The sequence below is a fragment of the Nanorana parkeri genome, unplaced genomic scaffold (genome assembly GCF_000935625.1).
Source record: "Nanorana parkeri isolate BGI_ZX_2015 unplaced genomic scaffold, ASM93562v1 scaffold1429, whole genome shotgun sequence".
In the NCBI taxonomy this organism is placed as follows: domain Eukaryota; kingdom Metazoa; phylum Chordata; class Amphibia; order Anura; family Dicroglossidae; genus Nanorana; species Nanorana parkeri.
In genome coordinates, this window is record NW_017307697.1 from 121,292 (window position 1) to 141,481 (window position 20,190).

At 41.6% G+C, this 20,190-nt stretch overlaps 1 protein-coding gene across 1 annotated transcript in view; it reads left to right on the forward strand.

The window, feature by feature from the left end:
* LOC108798211 (melanopsin-A-like) overlaps positions 1-20,190 on the forward strand; it is a 57,089-nt gene that overhangs the window by 9,370 nt on the left and 27,529 nt on the right. The window contains exons 2-6 of the mRNA XM_018569942.1: positions 834-935; positions 1,778-1,920; positions 8,099-8,232; positions 11,473-11,676; positions 19,342-19,513. Coding sequence (XP_018425444.1) covers positions 834-935; positions 1,778-1,920; positions 8,099-8,232; positions 11,473-11,676; positions 19,342-19,513 — 755 coding nt within the window. The remainder of the gene's footprint in view (positions 1-833; positions 936-1,777; positions 1,921-8,098; positions 8,233-11,472; positions 11,677-19,341; positions 19,514-20,190) is intronic.

Genomic DNA, 20,190 nt, shown 5'->3' on the forward strand with positions numbered 1-20,190 from the left:
TTAAAATAGAAAAAGAAATTGAGGACACATAGTCTTCAATCATTTTTTTCTGCAGCCTCTATTCTAAATGAATGGAAAATTCATTATAAGAAATAAGAAAATATTTACTATCAAGCAGTTTCTGAATGGGGAGGAGCCTCTGTACAGAGTGCTTCTCCCCATTGAAAAAATCATGAATGAACGGGAGGTGATGTAAAATCACATCCTGTTCATTCATTTATAACTGGGGACACATAGTACAGAGTGAAAGAGGGAAGTGAAAGAGCACTTCAGCCGCGGGGGGGAGGGGGGATGTGTCGGAGCCGCTGTGACAGAACGGAAGAGCAGTGAGGGGAGATAGAGGCACCGGCTGTCAGATCCTGGCCGAGCGTATGGTACGGTCTGACCACCCCTATGTCTTGCAGAAACTCCGTCTCTCATTTTCAGTCTGTTAAACTAAATCTTTAATAAAGGAGAATGCCTAAATTTAATTTTCACAAATAAAAGGCACCAACCCAAAAGGTGAATGACCCCAAAAGTGCCTTTGGTTGTTCACAATTCTACCAAATAACAGCCAATGCATTTTTGCGGACAACAAACCTCCCCTTCATCAGCGCTTAGAATAGGACAAGGATTTGATTGGGTTCTAAAAGATACTGTAACCAAATTGATCTCTACATGATTTGCTATAAATATCTCCTTTAGGGCTGGAAATGTAATCGGCAGCAGCAGTGGATGGTGACATCATGTTCTGCCCCTTATCTAATGAGAGTACGCCTTGAATTCATTGCAACAAATATTAGGCATTCTCTGGATTTCCACTGTGCTGAGTGAGCAATTTCCTCTGTTTCCAGAGCAAAGGGAAAGCCACTCAGCACAGTGCCATACAGGACCCAGAATATCGCTGTCAGCTCCAGAGTCTACAGTGCTTTACAGTTGGTTCAGCTTGGCCCAGTGTAAGTGTGCGTAATTATTCATACCTGGAGGTCAGTTTTAAATACCCAATCATATGCAAGCGCGTTTACAAAAAACAGGATTTTTGCAGGCACATGATTGGATGATTGAAGTAAATACAGCTGAACGTTGTTCACTTTACGTGAACAGTCCTTATTCTTTAGCAAATCAATCCCCTTTTACAATCCCAATAAAAGAAGAATGCTAGGCAGAATAAAACCTAAACTGTGCATTGGGGCTACCCCTGCACTACAAGAGTTAAGTGCTCATTTTCATCTAGGGTGTAAAATTATCCTCAGTCCTGTTTAGCGGCTAAACTGGCCCCTGCAGCATCTTGTCCCCCTCCGCTCCGGTGTCTAATTTACCATGAGTCATAAAATCTAATACAGTGTATTAGACATGAGGGTGCAGAGGGACATTCCACCACTGGAGAGGAGAGGGTGACATAGGCTGTGCAGGAGTCGGTCTAGCAGCCAGCGGGACTGAGTTTTCAGGTGAGTATGTCTTTCCAATTTTTGCACCCTAGAAGAAAATTAGCACTTAACTCTTGCAGTGCTGGGGTAGCCCCAATTCACGGTATAGGTTTTATTCTGCCTAGAGTTCTTCTATAAATGAAAAGACTGTTTCAACAACTTAGACTGCGCTTTACAGTGCCACCTGTAATAGTTTATTTAAAATTTGTCTGAATGTATTGTATTTTCTATATCATAGTAAATTATTTTACTGGCTCTAAACATTGCTATATACCAAGTAACATATTACCTCTGTACCAAAAAATTGCTTGATAATTGTACTGAGTTTTATAAGATTCTTTAAATATTCTCCCTTTTAATGTCTTACCTAGGAACCATCAAAAGAAGAAGTTCACCATGTCTTCCCTACAGTTGATGCCCCAGATCATGTTCACTATACAATTGGAGCTGTGATCCTGGCAGTAGGAATAACAGGAATGCTGGGTAACTTCCTGGTCATCTATGCATTCTCCAGGTACTGACATGTGCCACTCTGGAGCCAGTCAAAAGTCACCCCAATGTTAAAGTGGCATGGAACGTTTGGCATGAACTAAACATTCATTTGAGTTAATGGAGAACTATGAGGCGAGTGATTCTCACTCAGCCTCATAGTTCTAGCCGGGATCCGGTGCGGCTGCGGCGTCTCAGTATACCGCGAGCCGAAGCTCGCAGGTAAACTGAGCTGTGTGTGACGGCAGGACGCTAGTTTGTGTCCTCCCGTTACCCTTAGGAGAACTATGGGGAAAAGCCCTAACCCCATAGTTGTCCTTTAAGTATTAGCAACAACTAACACTCAAATCCAGGCAAACACTTAAATACACAGTTGATATATAGTTTTCCCTTTTGTCCTGCCAATCCTGAGATTTACAGAGCTCTGCGGGACAGCACAGCCAGGTTGCTGACCTGACTACTGACTATTACTGCAATTAGAGCAGCCTGGCAGTCTCCCTGCCAACAGTCTGGAATTGGGCAATAAAGAATCAGCAGCATACTGGTGACCTTTTACAGCTTGTACAGCAGAGCTCAGACAGAGAGGTATGGGCAGCTCTAGTATTAAGATTCAGGCACTTACGGTGGTTGCGTTTAAAATACATTTCAGAATTTTCCTTATGAATACAGAACTGCATTCATTGGTGTTTTTTTTTACATGTGCCCAGAGTTAATCTTTAATGGATATATAAGATAACACCATATAGAAGACAGCAACCTTTTTATTTTATAATGCAGAATATGATTTGTATTATTCTATTATGTGCAAGCTAATTTTGTTGCATGCTTTTTGTTTGATGAGAATTATAGAAACTTTAAAAAGCAGTGAAAAAAAATCAAACTAATTATATTATGTCTTGTTGGATTTACATCATCCATTTTCCTGTATTAAATATCATCTGACTTTACCCTAAATGCTAATCAGATTAAGAAAATCTGATTGAAACAGCACTCTGAAATGTGCTTAGAACATTAACTCTGTGGGCCAGGTAACCTACATTCATCTTGGTTTACAAAAGAGTCTAGAGTTTGTGTAATGCAGAGGAGTTTAGCAAGCAGTACTGCTTTTGCAGGACACTATCAGGCACTATCTAATTTTTACTCAACTTCATTAACATAGAACAGGGACAAGCAAAGCACATGGGAAATAATGGCAGGTTTGCACCATGGCTTTGTCAGTTCAGTCTCCTATAAAATATCTAATAATGGTATCTCAGTGCTTGGCTGGGATCTATAGTGCGTGGCAGGAATACAGCATAGCTCTCTAAAGTATACAGTTTGTGGCACAAAGTGGCCATCTCAAGATGGCTGTGCTTGATAAGATTAAAGTGTATCCACTTTTGCTGCCAATCTGGGATAATGTCCATTTAATATTGTGTTACACATTCTCATTCACATAGTATATCTTAAAAAACTTAACATAATTTAAAAAAAATATTAAAAAATGTCTGCCATTTTAAGTGCTTTACACTTTATGTAATGTTAAGGATGGCGCTGTGTCAGGTTAACTAGTAAACTAGACTTGAATACTGTGTGTCCTAACAAAGGGGTTAAATGAAAGAAAGCTCAGTCCGTCCCTCATTTTGCCCCTTTATGTCACTTTCAAACTGCTCAGAGTAGCTTGGAATCTGCACAAAAGCCTTTACCAAAGAAAGATCTAGGTAAGAAATATATTCTGAAAATTATTTCTAGGTATGCTGCGTGAATGGGAACACATAACAAACATATAGTGTAGTTTTTATAAATTTGAGAGCAAAATTGGAACTACACTTTGAGAGCAGTACTGAGGCCTCTCTGCCCTCGTTGTTTCTACTAAGCAGTTCAGGTGTGTGTTGTGGCACATCTGTGCTGCACATTGTCTCCGCTTTTCATGCACCATGAGCTGGGGTAGCTAACAATTTTTTTCAAATTGCCAAATTGCACAGCCAGTCCCCCTCGCGGGTTTTCTGCAGTGCCACATCCTGCCCCTTTCTTGTCCAGGTCCTCCACTTCTATACTATACAGAGCAAGCACAATCAATGTAGCAGATGATTGCCAAGTGGTCCTTTCAAGTCTTTGGCATGTGAGGTGGTGCTGGTCATTTTTTTCCAGATGGTTCTGGTCGCTCAAACCCAAAGCTGGAAATATCAGATGGTAGCGGTTTGTAAAACCCAAATGTCTGCCCTTGACTGCTAAAATTTTGGAAAAACCACTAATGGTGGTGATTATTTAGTAAAGTGACATTAAATGTATATGGGCAGATTGTTGTAAAGTCAGAACTTTCTACATCTTGTCCAATGCACATTGACTCAATACTAGAATGTCCTAATATACATTAAGGGGTCTATTCACGAAGCTGCCGAAGGATCTAGCCGTAGCTTCGGCCGATCCTTCGGCCAGCTTCGGCCCCAGGACCCCTTTGGTTCAGTAGAACCAAAGGGGTGCTGTACGGGCTATTCACCATAGCCCGTACAGCTCCCGAATGTGGCCGAGTGGCTCAGTCGGGCCAAACGCATATGCATCAAAAAAGCCGGTGGGCGGAGCCAGTCGTGATCTTACGGCTGGCTCCGGCCACTTGCAGAGAGATCAGCGTCCCTGGTTACCTGCTAACCAGGGACACTGATCTCCAAACAGCTAACTCTCCCTGGCGCCGCGGGAGTCTCCTGCTTCCGGCCGCCAAGGAGAGAAACACTGCTGTTTCTTTTTTTTCTTTATTCTGACACGAGCAATGTCAGAAAAAAAAAAATTCCCATTGAAATGCATTGCTATTGGCTATTTTAATTTGCAATAGCCAATAGTAAACTAACATTGTACCCGCCCTCTGCTGCAGTTCTCCATCAGGTCCATCAGCAGAGGGCGGGTACAATGCTAGTTTAATATTGGCTATTGCAAATTTAATAGCCAATAGTAATGTAGCAATGCATTTCAATGGGAATTATTTTTTTTTTTTCTATTCTGACATCGCTCGTGTCAGAATAAAGAAAAAGAAAGACACAGCAGTGTTTCTCTCCTGGGCGGCCGGGAGCAGGAGGCTCCCAGAGCGCCCGGGATAATTTTTTTTTTTTACTTTTTGACGGCAGCAGAGCCGCCGGACAATAGGAAACTATTGGGTGGAGCTAGCTGTCACTGCTAGCTCCGCACAATCGTTTTCTATTTACTTTTTTTTACCTTTTTAAACTATTTTTCTGTTCTGCTCGGACCGAGCAGAATAGCCGAGCCGAATGCCGCTCAGCGGCATTCGGCTATTCACTCACTGCTGTTGGCATCTATAAGAATAGGCCGAACAGCAGTGAGTAGCCTGCCGGAGGTTCGGCTCAGCCGATCCAGATGTTGGATCGGCTGAGTCGAACTCCTTCTGCACTTCGGGTCCACCTGAAGCCATGTGAAGCAAGCCGATGTACGGCTGATTTCAGCCAATGTACGGCTGATTTCAGCCAATGTACGGCTGAAATCAGCCGTACCAGCCTGAAGTGAATAGCCGAACAGTGTTCGGCTCACTTCACTTGGGGTCGGTTGTTCACTCGGCTGCCCTCGGCAGCTTAGTGAATAGACCCCTAAGTTGTCAGATAACACAGAAATAAAATGTTTGACATTTTCTCTTATTGATGATAACCTTGCAATAGCAATTTGTTTTCACCTTTCGTTAATAACAGAGCTATAGTTTTCTTCAACCTCTGACACATCAAGGAGTGTTGGAGGCTTTCCGTGCCTCCACAAGGGTGTCTGGCTGCTGCCTGTGAAGCCTGTGTGAGTAACAGAATTGTACAGGCAGGCTTCTCAACCTGTTCTTAGCATCGGAAATCACCACTGTCACTGATAATATGCAAGCACTCTTCCACACACAGCATAGGGCACCAGAGACCTCACCAATAGACCTGTAAAAAAATAAAAAACAAAAATGCAAACAGGTCTACCTGTAAAACAAAGTATGACCACTAACCTTTCCCACTGTCCTCACCACAAGAACATTACTCTGTTCAAAAGAAATTCTCAGTTTAAAGTGACACTAAACTCTGTAGTTAAACCTAAATGCATTCAAGTACCTTAATTAATAACAAAAAATATAGCTGATTTGTGCATCACTCGGCTTTAGATCCTCAAATCATCTCTGAATTGGTGCTTCCACTGTCCCTCCTTCTGGAGTGTGGCTACGTTTGTTCCCCATGGTCCCTGTGTGTGTTGTAAAGTGATACAAGCTTGCTCCTGTAATGGAATATAATCTCAATACAAATTAGTTAACTAAAAATGAGATTGTATCACATACCTGGTTAGAGACTGAGTGTGAGGAGGCCTCCCTTGCACCTCGTTTCCCGAGGACTCTGAGGTTGGGGACAGAGTCCAAGTAGACAGCGAGTGGCACGAGTGCCAGTGGTGATGACACCGTGAAAGCCGATATCCAAGTAATCAAGCCGGGGTCAGATCTAATCGAGCAATCACAGTACAGAGGGGTCAGGCAAAATCAAAGTCCAGTAATCAAATCCGAGGTCGGGAGCAGGCAGCAAGCAAGAATCGTCAGGTCCAATCCGGGTCAAAGCAAGCCAAGAAGAATATCACAGAAATACAGAAACACGGGAGAGCTGAAAGAGAATCCAGCAATATGGTGGTGCTCGAGCCGGGTTTATATATGGGAAGTAGTTAGGTTGATGTGCCACTTCCTGTGCGCCATTGTGGCGCGCTTTTGCATGGCTGGAGGTGATCTTCTGCGCATGCGTGGAATAGCGTGTTTCTCGCTAGTACGGCAATGCGCACTTGGCGCATGCGCAGTTACAGGGGATCTCTTACAGATTTTTATCCATCATGGGAGTGAGCTTGGAGCGGTGGCTACTTTACAACACACACAGGGACCATATGGGAACAAAAGTAGCCACCCTCCAGAGGGAAGGACAGTGTCATCATGAATTTGGAGAAGATTTGAGGATCTACAGCTGAGTGATACACAAATAAGATACACTTTTGTTATTAGTTAAGGTAGTTGAATGTATTTTTAAGGTTCAACTTCTGAGTTTAGTGTCACTTAAAGCCCAGCATGTCCGGCAGTGTCAATCTTCTTGGTCCCCCACAATGCTCAGCAATTCCTCACATTTGCCCTCATGTCACAGCTGTGTCGGGAGGAAACACTGAACAAGGTGAGTATATTCTGCATGGAAGGTTAGCAATTATAGTGACTCGGCTTGGCCAAGGAAAAGGTCACTTCATTCAAGGTAAATATGAAAAAAGAGAATATAGTATAGTAACATAGTATGGCTCAGCAGTTAGGACTGCGATCTTGCAACACTGGCGTTGTGGATTCAGTGTCCACCAATTTTATTTTTTTCAAAATACTTTTTATTTTAAATGTTTTTTGGTTTACAGACAAGCAAACAAAGAAAACAAGTAAATAAAGGTTGTGCTCAGCACAGCTGCTCGGATTGAATAATGAATAGTTTACTTATGTTATAGATATGTACCAAAAATCCTAGCATTGTGGAACAATTTAAAATAGTATCCCTATGCTTGCTGGGATTTCAACTCAGAATCTATAAACATGCTGTTTTTTAAGCCTAATTCCAGTTAAACCTGACCCTAGTATGTGCAGGGCCATATGAATGTTATAGAGCCATGAGCTACTAAGCTCCCTTTCAGGTCATGAAACAGATGGCTCTATGTGGTCTGTAAATCACTATGGAAGTAACACTGCAACACTATAAATATGTTCATTTATATCATATAAGGTCTCACAATAGAGGGTTGCATAATAAAAGTAATCTAGTGGGACTTTATGCACTTTATCATAAACCCTGATTATTTCATGAAGTTCATGAGTGTACTTTTTTGTCAAATCTGAAGCCAGGGGTTGTCATGAAGATCTGAAGAAACAACTGATGCATTATCTAATCAGAATGTGTAATCTCCATATTTAGTAGTCAGACTTAATCTCATCAAGTGTAGAAAATGCCCCTGATCCCCAAGCTCAACATCACCTAAATCCAGAAAATCAGTGAAGGAGGTCACTGTTAATTTCCTGCAGAGGATAGAAGAGAGCATGCAGTAGGGCAGTAGCTGAACCTAGGCCGGATAATTAAATGCTGCTGAGCAGTGCAAGCTAATATGGACTAAATTCAATTTCTCTTCCATCACTTGGCAGCTGGTTTTACTGGTCATCACAGCTTTGCATTAATAAAACCTCAATCTTTTTTTCTACATAGGAGTAGGAGTCTTCGATCTCCAGCCAACATGTTCATTATCAACCTAGCTATTAGTGACTTCTTCATGTCCATAACTCAGGCACCAGTGTTTTTTGCAGCAAGCCTACATAAACGATGGATCTTCGGAGAGAAAGGTAAATAACGGATTGAACAAGATTGAATGAAAATACTGAGCATGGTCAATGGGAAAGTAGGTCATCCTCATCACAGTGTGGAATTTTCACAGTGTTCTCTTAGCTGTAGTCTTAGTAACCTTTTCCAGTGAAACTCTGAATATGATAGCCCACCCTTGTTACAATTTTTAACAATGACATGATTTCATTATTAAAAGTGCCAGTGGAGTAATTGTTATTACAAATCACTTCTGAAAGAGAAGAATATGCAAAAGTGCTCAATAAACTCTCCTGGCATACTGTAGGTCAGCGATTTAGGGCTTGAGACCACTAAATTGACCTGTATGAAATAATGGGCAAACCTGCTGAAATAGTCACAAAAAAGTAGATGAGAATGAAATGTATCCATTTGACAATCCATAGGATGACACATTATAGTTGCGGGTCCCCATTCTGAAGTGTATGAAGATTTGTAGTGTTATAATACATGATTTATATAGCACCAATAGTTTGCACTGTGCTTTACAAAAGAGTAGATGAGAATTAAATTTATCCATTTGACAATCCATAGGATGACACATTATAGTTGCGGGTCCCGATTCTGAAGTGTATGGAGATCTGTAGTGTTATAATACATGATTTATATAGTGCCTACAGTTTGCACTGTGCTTTACAAAAGAGACAGTACAGTTACAATCAAATCTAATACAGAAGAGATAGGAGGACCCTGCTCGTGGGAGCTCACAATCCTGAAAAGACAGCCCAACCCAGAGCTAGAATGAAATACTGATCAGAAAGGGGCACTGTAGATATCCTCACTAAGAAGGAAATAATAGTAAATGTTAAACCTAGGGGTTAAATAACTCATTTTGGGAAGGTCTTTGCCCTCCCAAGGACTCTGCCCTAACCACAAAAATAACACACATAGTTACTCAAGTTGAAAAAAAAAACACAAGTCCATTGAGTTCAACCTATAGAGATAAGAGAAGGAGGAAAAAAAGAAAGAAAAAACCTAAAGCAGAAAGCTATGCCCACAATTACCCACTGTTGATCCAGAGGAAGGCAAAAAAAACACTATTAAGCAAAGTTCAATTTGCCCCAATAGGGGAAACAATTCCTTCCTGATCCCATAAGGCAATCAGATATTCTGTGGATCAACAATCTCTGGCGCTTAATATACCTATAAGAACTCAATATCCAGTAATATTCTGTGCACTTCCAGTAATATTTTGGATATACACAGTAATATTCCAGTTATCAAATCCATTCCAGAGGTTCAGCCACAAGCCAAGTCCTATCTTGCCTCATTTGCATAAAGCCAGCCATTCTCTCTGCCCATTGGAGTACTTCCAGTGCCTCAACCAACATATCCATAGCACAAAAATTTAAAGTTTGCTGTACTGTAAAAACAAAACCGAATTCAATTAAACGCTGTAAACCCAGTCTAATTAGTGATAATCTAGGGGCCGTAAAAAAATGTATTGCTGGTGTGGGTGTGCCCGGACAGTGCTGACGTGCTCAATTGAGCCACATTGCACCGTTTCCTTTTTTTGTTAAAACTTTATTGAAATGTCACAAGTGACATTTCAATAAGTTATCTGGGCGCACCATGGTGCGATGCAGTAGTCTCACTGTGGTGTGCTTAAAATAAGTACTGTATGTCCTAATGAATTTTTTTTTTTTTAAGCACACACCACTGAAACACATTGGTGTGAACTATGCCCACCCTTGACAAGGCCTGAATGTAAGCTGTCCTACATTCAGGTTGCGCTAAAAAAAATGTCCAGCACAACCCGAAGGCTTATGGTGTGAACGGTCCCTATAACGATACGGCTGAACCATTCTAGTAGTTTACAGAGACACTCTCAACATCTTAAATAGTGAAGGGATATTTTATAATAAATATACAAAAGAAGCATTTACTGCTGCTCCCTTTTTTACAGTTCACTCCCCTCCTTGCTGAGAGATTTACTCCACTATGTAGGGCAGCCTGCTGGGTGTTTTGGAGGCCCCTTCAGCCTGTCTTCCTTCAGCTGAATAACCTGCCACCCTGACATCCCCACTGCTCTCTGTTGCTGCTGGTGTAGCTTTCTATCTGCAATGAGTAGTGCTCAGGGGCACTCCAGGACATGATATGCATTGGTGAGTATCCTGATAGCTATTTTCATTTAATGTGGTTGATTTTCAAACTTCCATTATCCAATCATGTGCAACTTTAATGTTCCTTACTTGTGATTGGGTATTCTTTGCAAAGTGAATTTTCACCCCATTCCCTAACCCAAGAGAAAATTATCTTGCAAAGTGAACAGCCTATTTATTGTTACCAGAGCCTCACCTAGTAGTATGGAGGAAAAAAACTGTCAGCTTGAAGTCTGAAGCTGACAGCTTTTTCTCCATTCAAATCGGCTTGTAACAGGTTACACAGCAGGGAAAGCGCCATTGGTCCAAGCTGTCCAATCAAAAAAAGGAAAAAAAAACCACTGAGGCCATCGATCTCGATGCCTCAGCAGTGACGAGCAAGTGAGGGATAGGGTGGCTCCTCCCTGTCTCCTCCCTTCGTCGGGATGGGGCTTCTGTGGGATATGGGTGGAGCTTTGACATGCTGGGACAGGACTGGGTGTGCTGGGGGTGGGGCTAGGGCTCACCAAGAAGCGAAGGTACCGCACCTCACTGCTGCATACATTGTACTGGCATGCTCCTGAGCACAGACCCAACAGAGAGGAGATGTGACATCAGCCTAATGGAGACATAGATAGCAACAAAAGCACATTTATTATCATTTTGTAACAACACACTCTCTAATTTCTCCCACATGAGGACACAGACAGCAACATTAACTTGACAATAACTTGACAGAAGTTTTGATTTTTACACGAATGAGCACAAAAAGGCAACATTTTGACTAGATTTAAGAGTAGGAATAATCATTTTTAAATCCCCAATTTGACTGGTTCTTTTCAATAGCACAGTGCAAACATCAGTAGTTTATTAAGAGAGAGCAGCCAATCAGGAATGAGGAATGAGTAGCTTAAATATGATATCTGATTGGCTGCTATGGATTACTGCCTGCATTTGTTTATTGTATAAGTGTAACTAAATAAATGTACTTCTTAAGTACAACTAGGACTAGGCTGGGCTGCTCACAGAACAACTTTTATTATACATTGTAGAACTCTTGTCAATGTGCCACATGTGATTTGATACAAAGAATATGATTTCTTGCTGAGAACATTTAATTCCTTTTTTTTTTTCTTATTCTAGGATGTGAGTTATATGCTTTCTGTGGCGCCCTGTTTGGGATCACATCAATGATTACACTGATGGTGATTGCTGTGGATAGGTATTTCGTAATCACCCGACCGCTTGCCTCCATTGGAGTGATGTCCAAGAAGAGGGCAGTGTTAATCCTTTTAGGTGTTTGGCTGTACGCTTTGGCCTGGAGCCTTCCTCCCTTCTTTGGTTGGAGTAAGTCTGGATGACTGCTTTGAACAGATAATATGAATTAGGACTCACAGCGCTTTCTTAAGAGTAAAACATAACTTGCCTGTCATATAAGATTATTGGCTTGTCATTTATTTTAAGAAAGTGCAAAAACTAAGTGTCTTTAAAAGAACATTCCTTCATAAAAGTAATTGTATTTGTTTTAAATTTTACCTAGTTGAAACAGAAGAGAGGATAAAACCAAGAACATGACAAAAAATAAAAAAAAAATAATTACACAGCCTTAGAGTGACAATTCAGTGCAATTAATTTCACAATTAATTAATTAATTAGAAGTGTGCATCTGTGCAACAGTTCACTGTATCTGCAGAGAGTGGGGATAAGTGTTACCATATAATTCAAAGCATGTCATTTAAAATGTAGTCTAGGTTATTTTGAATATTTAACGTCATAATTACCTACCTAGTAAAAACTGAAATAAAGGAACCCGGATGAAAAGTGAAGTTGTTTCCCATTGTGATTCAACAGACAACAACTGTGGTTTTTCCTGATCTTCTTGTCTGTGATTTTATAACTAGGTTTAAATTTGGGTTTTGGTGCTGTATTTATCAGTGGGGACATATTTGAGGTTTGTTTCTTTGTTATTTTTTGCAGATTTTTTTTTTTTTTAAATTAACTTTTAAATTTGTACATGCCTGCCCTTCAATATTTTGTATTAAATGTAAAGATTTGGAGTTAACCACTATGACAAAGTAGATTAACTACTACAATGAAACTACTAAAGAAATGTTCAGATAAGATATAAGTCACACAGGGAACGCTTTGTTTTATTGAGTTGGTGGACTCTTAAAGATCATTCCCCTTGTTATGGCTACTTACCAGTGACGTGCAGTCAGTTCCATGCTGGGTGAGGCATGCTCTCTGCTTGCCCCATCCCCGCCCCCAGTCTGCCAACAACCTAGCACCAAGCTATGTGTGGAGGAGGGAGAAGGGAGGTGCCTCCCTGTCCCTCACTTGCTCACCACTGGTGAGGCATCGAGATCAATGTCCTCAGTGGGGTTTTTTTCGTTTATTTATTGGACAGCTTGGACCAATGGCGCCTTGCCATTGGTCCAAACCATCCACAGAGCTCAAGTGTCAGGGTACATCAGTCAGCAGCCATAGTACAGCTTCTGCGCATGGGCGTATTAGGCGCCACTGTGCTAGTAATGCCAATGCGCGAAAACGATGCTTATGTGCATGCGCAGCAACGGGCACATGCAAGTAGCGTGCACACACCTGTCTTTGGCGCCAGGCGGGCTATTTAAAGATGGCTCCTGCATCTGCAACTTGCTGAGGGATCTTCAGCAGTACTCTGCATCTGTGATTCCGCTCCTGATATCCTTTTGACCCAGCTGAATTCCTGACTCTGCCTGCTTGCTGCCTGCCTTGTGACCTCGGCTCGTCCCTGACCATTCTTCTGCTTCCTGATCTGGAACCATCCTGCTCGCAAATTTATGACCCAGCCTGCTCCTGACTTCGCTTCTGTCTCCTGCTTATGTACCACGCTGACCGCATGTTAACGATCTGGCTTGTTCCTGACTACTCTTCAGCTCCTCACATAAGTGTCGTTTGATCTGCCATCGACCACCAGCTGCCTCTGACATCCTGTTGTCAGCATCAGCCTAACCAGTGTGTCAAGCAGTCATACCAGCCACAGGCACTCGTGCCCCTCTCTGTCTGTACAACTACTGTTCCATCTCCAGTGGGGCTCAGACGAGAGCTGCAAGGAAGACCTTCCTCGTCAGCTCAGGCTCACACCAAGGTACGTGACATCAAGCCTCTAACACAATGTAGAGGTTGTTGCAGCTCTGGCCTCACTACATTAGGTTACACAAGCAGTGGGGAAGCCACAGGCCGCTCTCCGTCCATGACAGGTTATACAGTGGTGAGGCCTTCCCTGCTGTGTAACCTGTTACAAGCCAGTCTGAATGGAGAAAAAGCTGTCAGCTTGAGTCTTTTAGCTGACAGTTTTTTCCTCCATAATATTGACCGCACGTCCCTGCTACTTACCTACTACACTCATGCATTGGTGCAGGGGCGTAACTAGAAATCACAGGGCCCCATAGCAAAATTTTGTATGGGGCCCGTGATTTCTAGTTATAATGGTGCCTCCTTATTCTTCCAATGCCACAGAAGAGAGCACCTTTTTTAGTGTGTTATGATTCGATAGGCAGCCCATTCAAATGAATACACCATTGTGTAGTACCGCAAAGCAGGAGTCTACATACTGTATATCTAAGGAGGTATTTTAGAAAATTTGGTTTATCTCCCATGACCCTGTCGCTGTTTAAAAAAAAAAAAAAAGAAGGAAGTTAGTGACATTAAACCTTCAGATTTTTTAACATAAAACAATACTGTAATGTGTGCCTTACTGTAATCCATGGTAGTTTCCCTTCTCTTTCCTGCTCTTACTTTTAAATCCGTATCTGTTCTCATGCTGGGCAGAACTTCTGTTTTGCAGCAGACTGCCTTGTCTCTGAAATGGATACATGGTGTCTGTGTGTAGGTTCACAACCTGAGCCAGCACTACAGGAAGAGGCAGTCAGCTGCAAAGGGAAGTTCACCCCGAGCATGAGAAGAGATATGGATTTAAAAGGAAGAGCAGCAAAGAGAAGGGAAACAACCATGGATTACAGTAAGGCACACATTACAGTATTGGCTTATGTTAAAAATTTGAGGGTTTAATGTCACTTTAAAGATTTGATTTGTGTTACTCATATGATGCTCGGTCTTGCAGTGGTCAGGGCTCACCTCTCTCCCGGCTATGTAATGTCCCTCGGCACCCTCACCTCTGTCAATGGACCTGCATAACATGTGATAACCTCAGTGTTCATTAGACCACTGTAGGAAGAAGAGCCTCGGGGGATCACTCTAGCAGCCCTGAGGGAACCAGCGGGATGGGGGATCAGGTGAGTAATACAGCTTTATTTGAGCCCCCTAGACAAAATGAGCACTTAACCCTTGCCGTGCCAGGGTACCCCACTGCAAGGATACATTTTTTTGGTTGACCAGAGTTCTTCTTTAAGCTACGCAAAGCAGGCATTTATTAAGTACCTGCCCCACAGCCCACAACGCAGTGGGGCAGGTAGAAGATCCACGGTTTAATCTAATGGTTTTAGGACAGCTATTCAATACTGAAAATTATATTATATGATGTTTCTAGCAATTATTTGAAGTGTCATAGGCTGATGTTATAGACCCATTTCCTCAAAGTCCCTGTTTTCCCTTGGAGTGGAGCCTAAGGGATAGATGGTGTTCTAACCTTATTAGAGGTTTAAGTTAGCTGCAAGGTACCCCCAGGTCACTCATCTGGTATTCATGGATGTGGAGGAGGGTGGGTGCAAGTGAGCTAGAATATGAGAGAAGCATAGGACATGGTGCAGCTGGAATCCAAGGTAATTCTGGAGTGAAGAGTGCAGGAATGACCCAGCAAAGACTCAGATAGTAGTTTTCAGTGGAGACTACCCAAGGCAAAGGCAACAGAACTATCAGGGGTGCAAGGATGCAGCCAAGTCTTTGTTAAATTCTGGTAGCAGTGGTGCAATGTTAGCAAGAGGTACTGGTAACCTGGTTGTACTAATAGAAAGGCTGCAGTGGTAGCAAGGTTGCACTGGTAGCAAAGTTTGCTGGTAGCAAGATAGTACTAATAGCAAGGCTGCACTGTTAGCAAGGTTGTACTGATAACAAGAATGCATAGCTAGAAAAGTTTGCACTGTTAACATGATTTGCACTGGTACAGGGAGCTGGAGTAGCATTCAAACTGATGCTCGAGCGGCAACAGTATGCTCCACTCAAGTTTAAATATATTTTCCTGTTATGTGATGGATCACATGACGCGGCCATGACACTGAGTGAAACACAGAAGTGTCCATGGCAGCGGAAGAATGAAAAGGCGCCGATGCTGGAGCGTAGTAGGTAAGTAACCATAACAAAATGGGAATGATCTTCTAGATCTAGGATCACTCTTAGAAATCAGACAGTTTGAAGATTTGTTGTTTGTACATTTTGTACCAGTATGAATGCACTTTTGATCACTACCAGAAAAACAAGCTTGAATTAGCTCTTTTTTTCCCTTTTGCGCAGGGAACATTAACTTTCACTAACTCATGCCATTATTTCCACACTACATTATAGTACATTGTGCATTTGGTCTAGTGAAAGGGGACTTACAGTACATTAAACTGTTCCGAATACACACTGGGAAACCTGCAGATAATATTTTACCCATGGCTTTCCAGAACAAATTTGTAAAATGGTTCTTAAGAAAATAAAACATTAAATAGAAAAAAACTAAAATCAGTGGAAAAAGCAACTGGCTAATGCAGTGAAAAGAGAACAATACATTAAAAGAAAACCTCAACCACCTCACAATTAGCCATCATATTTAAACAGCTGATCGAGGCAGCTGTAACTGTAAGGGGTTGTGTGCGCGCACACATATCACAGACAACATCCCAAGTGGCAATTAAAGTGCCTGTGCCTTGTGATTGCTGTGAACTAATCACAGAGATCACACGTGTAAACACTGGCTGTGTTTACATAAAACCAGCCCTCCCATTCTTCTGCCATGTCTCTCCTGGACAGATGATTCTACTCTCAAGGGTATGTATTTGTGTCGGTAAACTTTATTAGGTAAACAGATTAGGTGATATAAGATGATGACGCAGAATAATGGATATTGGTACAGGACAGAATTTGGAACAGGATCAGGTGGCACAGTTGGATGCATGTTTGGAGTTGGATCAGGAGAAGCAGATAGAGACAGGTCTGAAGCTGCCTCTGTTAGCACAGTTGGCACAGGTGGAAGTAAACTTGGAGCTAAACAGGTGGAATAAATGGTGCTAGCAGATCTCAGGCTCATTTAAGCTAGTGTAGCCCTTACTACCTTTTGTGGAGTGGCTACTAGAAATTTAGTGTTGCCAGAGCTATAGTGCTAGGATCTGAACCCAGGGCTCTTGCTGTGTCTGGCGGTGGCGCTACCTGAAGAGCCACCTTGAAAACTTGGAGAGTTCATTGCCTGCTCTCATGTGTAATCCTCAGTTAAACCTAGTTTCTGCTGAACTTTGAACTCCTTGCTCCTCCCTAGAACCTCCTATTTAAGACACGCCTCTGCACTTCCTGTTTGCCAGAATATTGTGCTCCTCTCAATATCTTGCTTCCTGCACCTACGGTGATACAATCCTCTCATACTGCTACCTGTGTACCGACTTTTGACTGCAGATTTAACAACTTCTTTCATCGTCTTCTGCTTCATACCCGATACCTTTGGCTACTGACCTTGGCTTGTTCTCCGACTACGTTTCTCCCTGCTCCTATACTACTACTACTGTCTGCTTGTGTACTGAACCCGGCCTGTTATACCACAAATTTGCCTTATGTTTCAGTAGTTGGCATTTATCTGGTTAATTTCAGTTCTGAAATTGATTGTACCTGCCTGAGTGGGGTGTGACCCTGCTGCAGTGTGGGATAGCCAATTGGGAAACATTATGAATGTGTGTGGCTTACCAGCCAATCATTGGGGGATTTATGGCCAATGGTGAATGCAGTACTGCATATATACTCATGGGATTGTCATGTGCTTAGTTTAGTTCCAGCCTGCCCCTGGGCTTGGCCTGGGAGTGGGAATGCTCAAGTGCAGGAAATGTTGCCTAGGCCTCAAGCAAGGAGGAGGCTTTACATGTGGACCCTGGAGGGGTCTGATGCTGATTGAGTAAGATAACCAGAGAAGCTGGATGGCTCCTATTGATTCTGCACTGTATAAAGGGAACTGACGAGTCTGCAGTCTGTTTTTAACTATTTTTGTGATGGATGTCCTAAGCCCTATATACTCTCTCCCAGTTATGAGTTCTACAATAAAGTATTTAAAAACGTACTTAAGGTGACTCGCAGGGAACCTTTCTTTGATTGCACATCCTTTCACTGGCCTAGGATCTGCTCCTGAGAAGGAAAAGTCAGCCCTCTCTGCCCTATGGGGGTTTATGCTATGCCTCTGAGGATTAGGGGGGCGCCTACATTTGCATGTAGATACAAGTGCAAGTATGACCCCCCCCTTCCGCCGTACAATAAACACCTTGTCTGTACATATCACCCCTATATGATACACCCCCTCCCCTATAAAATACATTTTAGTCTAAATTCATAAAAGAAGATTTATAAAGACTTTTTTATATGTTTTATAACAGAAAGTTACGGAAACAAGTTTCTCTTTAAAAAATGTTGGTCTTTTTTCCTTTAGATAGGAAAACAAAATGGTTACTAAATACCACCAAAAGAAAGCTCTATTTGTCTACAAAAGAATGATATAAATTTAATTTGGGTACAGTGTTGCTTGAATTAGTAATCGTCAGTCAAACTATCACAGAAATAAAAAATGGCCTGTTAATGAAAGGCTGTAACATGCTGGTAATGAGGTGGTTAAAAAAAGGCAAAAAAAAACAAAACAAAATCCTCAGTAAATGGAATCTGTTTTTGCATGTTCTCATTCTTTGTATTGCCATCTAGAAGACTTTGCACGTCATACTTGAATCACTTGATGGTCATTGTGAATTACTGTACCAAGGTCATTTGGCGATCATCATTCATAAGCTTGTGCAGTGTTCTGTTGGGGCTAACCCTTTACCTGCCAAGCATTAAATGGCTAGGAAGCGGTTTTAAAATAAAAAATAGGAGCCTCAGTAGAAACTAATTCCATATCTAAATATTACATTATAAATACCAACTATTGTGCTCTAAATTTTTATTAACCCATCTATACTTATGACCCGTTATTATGAAAGTGAGGGCTGCAGGCTGTTATTTTCCTTTTTCTTATTGGGAAACAGAGTATCCTTATGTTGCTATTGATTTACATTTATTTGAATATTTATTTGAATATTGAGTCCTTACAATGTTTCCAAAAATGCTTTGCTCCACAATCTAACATGAAAGTGTATATAAACCCAAAGCATGTAATGGCTTACGAGAGCTTAGAATTAGATTCCTTTTTGAAGGCTTTCTTTGTCCATTTTATCCTGCCAGAAACACACTTTCTGTCCTAGGATGACAACCCTCACTCACTGCATTGTACCTATGGAGGAGCAGTGTTGTCACACTTAAACAAGTGTGTTAAAGCATAACTCCAGGCAATAATAAATAAAATCTTAACCTTTGAAGTGGGGCTACCCTCACACTGCAAGGGTTAAGTGCTCGTTTTGTATAGGGAGCTAAAATAACAAAAATATACTCACCAGAACCACAATCTTGCTCTTAGACTGCTCCCTCCAGCCTGTCTCTTCCTCCGCTCCAGCAGGGGAATGTCCCTCAGTGTCTTCACGTTCTATACACTGTATAGAACATGATGACTCAAGGCAGCAGGTAATGTTCTAAGAGCAAGTGGGGATTGTGATACAGAGTGCATAGTACACAACTTGGTTTCCTGTTCCGATCAACAGGTATTTTTTTTTGTTTACGCTTATCCAAAATGGTTTTAGTGGTATATTTAACAGACCAAAATGGAGAAAATAAGAGAAGTCCATTGTTAGGGCTCACATATACAGTACTTTAAATACATTTTTGTTTTCTAATGTTTACCAGAATGTTCTCTTTTTTGATTGTGCTTGGTTGTAATCTTGGTTAGTTTCTATATAATGTTACTTTTCTCTTCTCTAGGTGCTTATGTGCCTGAAGGCCTCCTAACATCATGCACATGGGACTATATGACCTTTACACCCTCTGTTAGAGCCTACACCATGCTCCTCTTCTGCTTCGTCTTCTTCATCCCTCTTTTTGTTATAATCTATTGCTATATCTATATTTTTAAGGCCATCAAGAACACTAACAGGTGATTGCCTTTACTATATCATTAGGTCGCTATAATATCAACAATTGATTTCCATATTGTGCATATACAAGGAGTGAGACAAAACTATTATATAGAGCTAAATAATTATAAGGACCTTCAAACCAATGAAATGTGAACTTCTTTCTGCTCGATTCTCCTGTCCCCCAGCAGGGAACCTGCTGTGCTCTGTGAACTAGAAGATACATGTTTAATACTCAATACAAGGTTGAATTTTTTCCAGCATCCTATGCTTCAGTACATGTACAGCTGTGCGTAACTGATGTAAAGCACATAGCTTACATACATCGATCTCTAAAGCAGGTGTTAATATACCTAGACATTTTGACTTTTGAAGCCTTCTTAAATACTCATTTTTTAGCTGCATCCAACAAAAACACAGTGTCTGAGTACTGACAACGGCATTCACCATCAAGAATAATTATCTCAATGGTAAAATATGGGTGCAATAAACATTAGTTGTGCAAAATGCTTTATATGGAATCACCAAATTCCTTAAAGGAGAACTATGGGGTCAGTGTTTTTCCCCATAGGTCTCCTTAGGGTAACGGGAGGACACAAGCTAGCGTCCTCCCGTTACCCTAAGCTCAATATACCGCGAGCTGTAGCTCGCGGTATACTGAGACGCCGGAGTGGATCCCGACGTCGAGATCCGCTCA